The 9,966-nt window shown below is 39.6% G+C and overlaps 1 protein-coding gene across 1 annotated transcript in view; it reads left to right on the forward strand.

The window, feature by feature from the left end:
- Positions 1-8,095, forward strand: part of ESPL1 (extra spindle pole bodies like 1, separase) — a 35,933-nt gene extending 27,838 nt beyond the window's left edge. The window contains exons 24-31 of the mRNA XM_018556205.1: positions 87-209; positions 1,178-1,333; positions 2,781-2,951; positions 4,371-4,475; positions 5,847-5,962; positions 6,492-6,575; positions 6,675-6,839; positions 7,796-8,095. Coding sequence (XP_018411707.1) covers positions 87-209; positions 1,178-1,333; positions 2,781-2,951; positions 4,371-4,475; positions 5,847-5,962; positions 6,492-6,575; positions 6,675-6,839; positions 7,796-7,997 — 1,122 coding nt within the window. The 3' untranslated portion in view covers positions 7,998-8,095. The remainder of the gene's footprint in view (positions 1-86; positions 210-1,177; positions 1,334-2,780; positions 2,952-4,370; positions 4,476-5,846; positions 5,963-6,491; positions 6,576-6,674; positions 6,840-7,795) is intronic.
- Positions 8,096-9,966: the final 1,871 nt, after the last annotated feature.

The raw sequence follows: 9,966 nt of genomic DNA on the forward strand, positions 1-9,966 counted from the left end.
TTTTTTCTCCTGAGCATGCCGGGCTTGTGTTTAACATGCAGTTGTTAGCTGGGCTTTCATATATATTTTTTTCTTTCTATATTTAGATGTCTCTTAGCACAGTCCTGCAAGAGTTTGCTGACATTCAGAAGCAGCAGAAAATTGTTAACAATTTAACAGATAAAAGGGAATGGTGGGAAGGACGCACAGCTCTGGATGGTCGCATGAAGGTAAGAATGATGTGACTGACTTCTCTAATATGTATTCCAGAATCCTGCTGCACTCCTTACCGGGTATACCGGTCAGCGTGGGTCCTTGAAGTGACCGCGGATGGTGCCCCCAATACTGAAACTTGTAAACTTCCAAGATAAAATCCTCTGTGAAAAAACTCCTAACCCTTATGGGCAGACACTCCAACTGATATGTGACTTCTTAGATAAGGAGGTCTTGTGTGCGGTCAGAACCCCAAGCAAAGACTAAATGTTCCAGGTCTCCTTATCTGAATCAGTCATCCTCGTTGCATATTACCCCACACCCAGCCAGTAAGAAAAAAGTGAAGGCAGGAGCTCATAGTGTAAAATACTCTTCATATAGTCATCTTTGTGGATTTTGATACTTTGTTCACCGCTTATGTTTTTTTTTGCAGTTATGGTTTGTTGTCCAGCTAATATGGCAGTTGAAAGAACTATGGGGTAACCCTTTTTTTCTACCATAGTTCTTTAGGGTCACGGGAGGTCATATACTAATGTCCTCCCATGACCCAAAGCCCATTATATAGCAGGCTATTGCCCGCTATATGCTGAGAGCGCCAGAGCTGGGACTGATCCTGACAATACTGATCCTGACAATCCACCCACCCAACTGACTGACAGCGGACTCTGCCCATCTAGAGGGGCAACATGCCGGAAGTGGGCTCATCCAGATCCATTAATTGGTTGACGGCAGCCATATGACTTCCTTTCTCCCAGCTATTTTTTATGGAGCCATAGTTGAACCAAGCCTAAAGCAGCAGTATGTGACTACATGCACGGGTATAGTGATGGGAAAGTTCATAAGCAGGAGTGTAAACGGCTTTGATATCAAGGTACCATGTGTAGACAATTCCTGCTCTGCCATAGTTTCATGCAATGTTTTAGTACAATGGTACCATGCTGGTGATTGTTTTTTAATGTATTAATAATTTTCCTGTTGTACACAGGCTTTAATACAGTCACTTGAAGAACAGGTCTTGGGTTGTTGGAAGGTCCTTTTGTCACCTCCCTGCTCAGCTCCTGCTCTGGAGGAAGAAGCCCGGGTGCTTTCAAAGGCTCTTGTAGTCTGTGGTTGGAGGAGGGCAGATCCAGGACTTTTGAAGGTAATTGTGGATAGTGCTAATTTGTCATTAGACTAACAAGGTTTTGTTTTCTGGTTAAAACGATGATTACTTTTAAATACATCGTTTTTTAGAACTGTGATTGAACCCTTCAAGCTTGTTCTGTAACATTGTGTAAAAGCAGAGCGTGTGCAGATCCCATCACAAGCAAACTAGTGTTGCATATGTTTTGCAGAGATTTGGTAAAATATAATAGAGAGAACAGCAGGAAGGTCTTATTTAGGACTATTTAGCTGTAAGCAGGCATTTTATAAAAGAAAAGACTTTTAATAAGGGCCCATTCACACCTATATGTTAATGCATGTCATGCATTACAGAACTGATTGTTGACAATACTAGTGCATAAACCTGCCCTCTTTCTTTTTTGGGGGGGGGCGGTCTGTGTTCTCATTGAGGAGGTTGAGCCTCTCCATTTATCCAGACATTCACTGGCATAGAAAGTGGTAGGAAATCCAAATTTTCTTTAACAAAGCACAATAAGATGCCAGAGTAAAAATTCCAGCCAATCAGGAAAGAAGGTATGTTGTCCTAGAATCTGGGTGGACATATTGCACACAAGCGCATATTGCAGCTCTGCTCATTTGACTTCTGTAGGTAGAATGGCTTTTTATAACTGCTGTCTACGTATTGCTAACTGTAACAGGAGACAGGGTGCCATAAGGACCTTAGAACAGCCTTCATGAACAGGTACTGTTAGATGGGATTTCATAGGGAATAGATAGTCACTCTAGTTTTGCCAAATGTGGATAATATGCATTGTTAAGCTACTACGGGAAAGGGACTGGTGTGAGTTGTCCAGATTCTGGCAGATCCTGTTACTTCTTTGAGATTCAGCCATTGTGTGCCCTGAAGCTGCACACTTTGTATGTGTAAACCTTTTTAGATGTAATCCCTATTTGGAAGAAATGAAGCACTAGAATGCTTGGTGTGACATAGATAAAGCAATTTGTTTTCACCCTTTTAAAAAGACAACAAGGGCACCTTTCGAGCTGTTTAGTAATGGCAATCTACAAACACATATACTTCTAGATAATTGCCGGCATTGTATAGATGAGATTTCCCAGCAATGCACTGGTGATGCAGCCTTCCCAGGATGCATCTGTTAGGCATCAGTAATGTAATCCTGCCTAAGAGGGTGAGGAAGTGGAAAAACAATAATTGTAAGTAAAAGCAAAATATGTTTAATGAATGTATAATGATTTCATATCCGCATGCAGAGCTTTATGCTGATGTGATTTGCAATGACGGGGTGAGGTCCACTTTAATGCATTTAACTTTTTGTGCATTTTAACCATTTACTTCTGTTAGGTGAAAGGGTTGCAGGTAAGGCTGCCCAAGTATTACATTTGATTTAATCTATGCAACGTGGTTTTTTAAAATGTCTTTATTGAAATCTCCTGGCATTCTCTTCTCTTTTAAACACTTACAGGCAATCCTGCAAGGCTGTCACCACTTAACTGCCCAACAAATCCAGTTTATTGCCCAGGGGTTCAGTGCCCCCAGGCCAGAACAAGCTCAGGAGCTGCTTAATAAATCTATCGATAAGCTGAAATCTAAAACTGAACATAAAGAAGGACATCTCATTCTTGTACTGGATAAGGTGGATACTTGTTCTTGTTTAAAATTAAATGTTTCATGTAGTGAATTTGTAAAAAGAGAAAGCCTGAAACTAAAATAAACCAGTCAAGGCCTAAAAAGTGTCTAAGGTAAAAACACGTAAGAAGTCCAAGATCATTTATTGCGGTTTTCACAAAGTACTCTACTTAGAAAGAAACCATTGTGTTTTGTGGGCACGGGCATCCCCCTGCAGGCTGCTTCAACTAGCTGCTGAAAGTGTCTCATACCAAGTGTATGTATTTCCACTTTTTGCAGCGTAACTGGGATAACACTTTATATTCACGTTGCATAACTTTAAAAAATATATTTAAACATTGCTGCCTACTTTTTGAGGTGCTTTTTACCTTTTATAAAACGGCCTAGTTTTCCTTTATGTAGTGTTAGGATGGGGGCTGTGGAATAAATGTACAATAATTAACCCTTTCTGCACAATGCTGTCAAATCTCATAATTTCAACACTCTGTCCTAACAAAGGGTTGAAAATCTCAAGTCTGGATTATGCATTGCATGTTAATGAGGAGAAACTGACACTGTCCCCACTTTGTTTCTCTGAAATTGTTCAGAATAGCTTGTAGATCTGTGTATTCTGCTCCAAAGTAACCTTTTTTTATTTTTTGGGTAATGTGTGAATGGACACATAACAAACACATAGTGGGGTTTTCTCAAATGTAACTGAAAAAGTGGAAATACACTTCATTACAATTCTTACTTTCCAGTTCTTTTTCCATCTCATCGCCCTGTACAGTGTACAGAGCCCTGATTTAGGGGGACTCAAATATGCTTGGCTTTTATCTGTTACGAACACTGAGTAAATCATTTTGGACTCCTTACTTTTGGTATGGCGCTCTGTTTGTCTCCAACTACTTGCAGTCCAGTTTAGGTGTCTTTGGAAGACTCTTCACATGTGTGAGCAGCATATCAAGCATCTGTGCATTCTTCCTGGTTCATTCCACATTACAAAGTGAGAGTTAATACACATTGGTTCCAGCAACTCTACATTACACATCCCTAAGGGTAACAATACCGCTGATGTGTAGGCATGTATCTTTTTAGTCTTCAAATTAATTATTGTGCCCTTTTAAGAACTCTCCTGTATTCGAGGCCTATGCTCTGCACAGGACCACAACTCCTATGTTGGACCTGAACACTGACCCCTGCCACTTAAGGTTCTGACATTTTGTCCGTGAAATTCCAGTTGAAATAGTGCCAGAGGTGGGCATGGACCTTGAATAGAAATGGAGACCCTTTGCACAGCTTGCTCTGGAATCCAAGGTGTGCAAGAACTGGCTTGAAGTTCTTCAGCTTGTTATCTTGGAGACCTTTTTGGCCTTGACCTTTCCACTTTATTCCTACTTTAATAAAATGTATCCTAACTTTTGTTGTTTTTGTCACCCAACAATAGCACCTTCAGCAACTGCCCTGGGAGTGTATGCCCTGCTTGCTGACCAGATCAGTCACTCGTCTCCCATCTCTGCATTTCCTGCTCAACTACAACCTCCTTAGAAAGGTGTGCTGCTGATTTTTTTTTTTTTTTATTCTTTATTTTGAGCCAACATTTTACAGTAAACATACAACACATACACAATCGAAGAATGAGGATGTACATATACAGTCTTAGCGAGTATAGCTATATCGTCTAGCCCCAATCGCTTAATTGGCCAAGGGCAGATAGTAACAGCATAACATCATATGCAACACCCAGGCATTTGGAGGGATCACAATGTACATCTTGTATGTCGTAGTGTATGATAAGCCCTGGTTTCGATAGGTTTTAGAAGGGCAAACCACAGGGTCCACCTATCTACTGCCAGGAGCTGCGGGGAGGGATAGGACATTAGGCAACATCAGGACAGGAGGGGGATGAAGAAGGCAGACAGACTAGGGGGGGGGGCAGGACCAGTAAGCAAGTGTGTAAGAGGAGGAACAGGTCAGCGGGACATGGGAAGCCTATTGATAGGGTCACACATTGGGCTCTCTTTCGTGAGCCATTTAAAGGGAGGAGATCATGCAGAGTATGCTCGGCCCTCAGGGGAATCCATGTACTCCAACCAGTAAAACCATGTCCTAGAGTAACGTTCCTGTCTATCCTGGGAAGACAGAATCATGTCTTCCATTACCCTAATCTCCTCCACCCTGTGTATCCACATAGATATGGTAGGGGAAGAGGGATTCTTCCAAAGACTAGGAATGCAGGATTTAGCTGCATCCAGCAAGTGACGCACTACAGATCTGGAGTAAGCTTTCTGGGTCCAATGGTAAGTCAGAGTCCATGAACTTTCTCACAATGTCGCGAATCGTTGACCAGAAGTGTGCTAAGGCTGGGCAGGACCAGAAGATATGGAGTAGAGTCCCCCTGTCTGCATTACATCTCCAGCAGGTATTGGCAACTCCGCCATACATCTTCTGTAGGAGCTCCGGTGTTCGATACCATCTCGTAAGGATCTTATAATTAGTCTCCTGATATTTAGTACAGATCGATGATCGCATAGTGAAATGGATAATAGTGCTGCTGATTTTTAATATCTTGAATCTTGTCTAAAACCTGAATACATTGAGGGAAATGTGTATTTTCCTGCACTATAAAAACACTCAATGGCAGATTCATAAATCTTACACCCAGCATACAGCTGGGTGAATGGCATTTGCCCAGTACTACAGTAACTAGATGGATCCACGGAGCATAGGAAATTCTTACCCTCATCACCGCCATCTAGTGGCGGTAGTGTCATGCGAATGCCAGTCACCCAGCTATATGCAGGGCGGAAGATTTATGAATTGGCCCCTCAGTGTTATTAGTCTGCCTAGTTTGTTTGCTTCTAAATTCTCCTAATTTCTGGCATTAAGAGCCTTGACTTGTTAAGTCTCTTCCTTCCTGCAGCACCAGCCTCAGAGCAGCCTTGTTCGCGGGGTGGATCCTAAGAAAACATTTTATGTCCTGAATCCCCATTCAAATCTACCGGGCACAGAGGAACGATTCAGGGATTGGTTTAAAAAGTGAGTGTTGCCTTTCTGTATCTTAACCAGTTAAGTGTAGAATGGATCTCCACGGAAAAGGTTTTTCCACCTTTCTGTAGAAAAGTTAAAACCTTTTTTTTTATTTTTATTTTATTGGAGGGAGTTGTGTCTAATGTTAACTGCAGGGGATTTGGGGAGGCGGAGGAGCTGGGTCAGGACAGGGTAATCAGACTATCCCAGAAGAAAAAGCTATGATGTGCAAGAAAGAGAGGTGGCTTTTCTAGGAAACTGAGTCTTCTGACGCAGTCAGATTTGCTAGCAAGTTTAGAGGTGCGATGCTAGTCAATAATAACTTTCTAATACATTTTTGTTTTTTAATCAAAAGGAAAACCAATGAAATTAAGCATTTTAAATACTGTCTGTGCTTTTACCTGCATTTTTTAATTTGGTGACGAGCTCCATCTAAATCTCTCCATTTAGGATGATGATTCAGTAAAACTGTCTTCAGATTACTTTACATTTTGTACTCTTGTGCTGTTCACCTGAGAAGCTTCTATCTGTTTTGTAGTGAACCTGGATGGACAGGAGTTGTCAGATCTTCTCCAAAGTCGGAAGATCTCCAGACCGCTCTAACAAAACAAGATCTTTATATGTGAGTATTTACTTTTGGAATGTGTTCCGTAGTCTGGACACAACTTGATCTGGTAGGTGTGAATTTGTTGGCTGATGTCCATCTGTTCTCTTTATGTAGTTATGTGGGCCATGGAGCAGGTGCACATTTCTTGGATGCACAGACTCTGCAAAGGTTGGACTGTAATGCAGTGGTGTTGCTGTTTGGATGCAGTAGTGCTGCTTTGGCTGTCAGGAGAGATCTTGAAGGCGCTGGTCTAGTCCTGAAATACTTAATGGCTGGATGGTAAGTCTTACAACTATTATGTCCTTGAGATTAGCATGGAAGAACATTTCACAATGTTACAATCTACTCTTCCAGGTTTGTGCAGCTTTTGATATGGCGATTCCTTCCAAAAAAACAGGACTATTAGAAATGTCATTGTTTACCAGTCATGTTTGTTAGAAATATTGCATGACTAACCAGTGTGTGGTCACTAGTGAAAGATGAGCTAACTAGTAAGAAAACATGTTGAAGGAGGAATATAGGGAAGTAAACATATTTGTATTACAGTGATTGTTCTAGGTTGTGTATTTTTAAGGCTGGAGATGTATTGGTACAGGTAAAGTTTCCATCTACTAGTGAAGTCAGTTGTTGCCTAACACCCAGAAGCATTGAAGGGTATGTATGTCGCTGTGCAGGTTGCAGATTTACTTTGCCTCACAACTAACATTGCTTCTGAGTTTTTAGCAACAAATGCTTCTGGATGGAGAGGCTCCTTTGAGACAGATAATGGCTACCCTGACAAGTTTCCTTTAAAATCTGTTCTAGTCCTGTTTCCATCCCTGCTAAAGTGCTATGGTAACAACCAAGCACTATGCCTAGTATGTTGGAGCATCTGGTGTGACTGCACAGCTGTCCTTAACCAACTTTGAACATTACTGTAAGTGACACCAAACTCTTCTACAAATTATATCCACATTCGGGGGAGCCTGATATGGAGGTATGGCTTAGCTTATAAGCATGGTAGTTACAAGTGGTTGGAGCTCAACACTATTCTCCAAAAGTGCCCTAATCCTTCATTACTAGAAAGAGACATTTGTCCATAACATGTGTTCCCCTGAATTCACCAGGCATGACTTCTGTGGACTTGAATCAGTTGTAAGCCTATTTTTGGTTCTAAAATGGAAGTATTTTCATATACATAATACTGCTCGAGTAAATGCTATATGTATAACTTTATTTCTTTTATCTAATTCTAGCCCTATGGTAGTTGGGAACTTGTGGGACGTCACAGACCGAGAGATTGACCGATACACGGTGGCGTTCTTACAGGGTTGGTTGAAGGCAGGGCCCGGTGCCACGCTTCTGAAGTACTTATCGGAGTCACGACAGGCTCCAAAACTCAAGCATATAATTGGTGCAGCTCCTGTGGCTTATGGCATACCTGTGGCCCTTCAGTGACTTTAACTCTAATTCAGCACATTGTACAGAAAAATGTTTAGAAGTGTTGCACGTGGAAACGACTCCAATGCTGTTTATACAACTACAAATATTTTTCACTTTTTTTTTTTTTTTTTATGACTGCAGTATATGTTGGTGCTTTTTTAGGAGAAAAAAATGCTCTGGTATTTGAGCATTAAAGCTTGGAAGTATCTAACCTTCAAAGGAATCTCCTCCTAATTTTGTATTTTAGCAGCTGAGATGCCCCAATGAAGCTCTGGTGTGATTTAAGAATATATTTAATATTATATGAAAGTTCCGATGTTAAAATGTTTTAAGACTCGTCCTCTGGAGAAAATGAGGGTTCAGTATTTCTATGCACAACGTCACTCAGGTTATTCTTTTTATATAATTGTATTGTAAATATATTTTAGCCACAGAGGTTTATAAAAATAGCCTTTCTAATGCATGAGCAGTGTGTGTATGTAAACTATTAACATGGATAATAAAGAGGAGTTTTCTGTTTTTTTTGTTTATTTCTTGTGGCTGCAAATGTTTTCATGTCAATTTTATATTACTCAATCGCAAAGGTTTCGGAAGTACCGCACAAGAGAAAAACTCAGTCCTTGACAATCCAGACAATTGAAAGAAATCTGGTGGACTGGGACTGAACAGAGGGAGAGGAAGAACTTTCCTAAAAGTCTGAAACTACCTTTTATAATTGTATACAAGAAAGATAGAGAAAAGCGGGGCTTTTAAAGTGTCCAAACCATACGAAATGTCCATCAGAACTACATGATTTTGTATTAAAAAAAATAGATTTTATTACATTAAAATAAACATGATTAGGCTATGCTATGTTTTCTGATCTTATGCACTTTGCAATTTATATAAATACTATCCATTTATTTAATTATACTTTTTTAAATTGTTTTTTTCCTTAGGGGCAGGGGGGTTACCATTCACAGTTTATGTGATTATCTTATTAGGCACATTTGTAACACCAGTACATTTCACCATGGGCTGTCATCACTTGAGATTATTCAGTATTTGCATAATGACAATAATAAAATGTATGATTTATTTTTGGAAGATCATAAGCCAAACTACACTTTGAGTCAGATGCATGCCAAAGGGTCTCTTATTTGACACATGATTTGCATGTTTATGTGAAGATACATATATTTTTGAATAAGTTTATGATATTTTGATGTGTTGAGTATGTTCTATATGGTTTGCTATTTGGCAATATATTTAATATTATATGAAAGTTCCGATGTTAAAATGTTTTAAGACTCGTCCTCTGGAGAAAATGAGGGTTCAGTATTTCTATGCACAACGTCACTCAGGTTATTCTTTTTATATAATTGTATTGTAAATATATTTTAGCCACAGAGGTTTATAAAAATAGCCTTTCTAATGCATGAGCAGTGTGTGTATGTAAACTATTAACATGGATAATAAAGAGGAGTTTTCTGTTTTTTTTGTTTATTTCTTGTGGCTGCAAATGTTTTCATGTCAATTTTATATTACTCAATCGCAAAGGTTTCGGAAGTACCGCACAAGAGAAAAACTCAGTCCTTGACAATCCAGACAATTGAAAGAAATCTGGTGGACTGGGACTGAACAGAGGGAGAGGAAGAACTTTCCTAAAAGTCTGAAACTACCTTTTATAATTGTATACAAGAAAGATAGAGAAAAGCGGGGCTTTTAAAGTGTCCAAACCATACGAAATGTCCATCAGAACTACATGATTTTGTATTAAAAAAAATAGATTTTATTACATTAAAATAAACATGATTAGGCTATGCTATGTTTTCTGATCTTATGCACTTTGCAATTTATATAAATACTATCCATTTATTTAATTATACTTTTTTAAATTGTTTTTTTCCTTAGGGGCAGGGGGGTTACCATTCACAGTTTATGTGATTATCTTATTAGGCACATTTGTAACACCAGTACATTTCACCATGGGCTGTCATCACTT

Source organism: Nanorana parkeri, unplaced genomic scaffold (assembly GCF_000935625.1).
Source record: "Nanorana parkeri isolate BGI_ZX_2015 unplaced genomic scaffold, ASM93562v1 scaffold228, whole genome shotgun sequence".
Taxonomy (NCBI): domain Eukaryota; kingdom Metazoa; phylum Chordata; class Amphibia; order Anura; family Dicroglossidae; genus Nanorana; species Nanorana parkeri.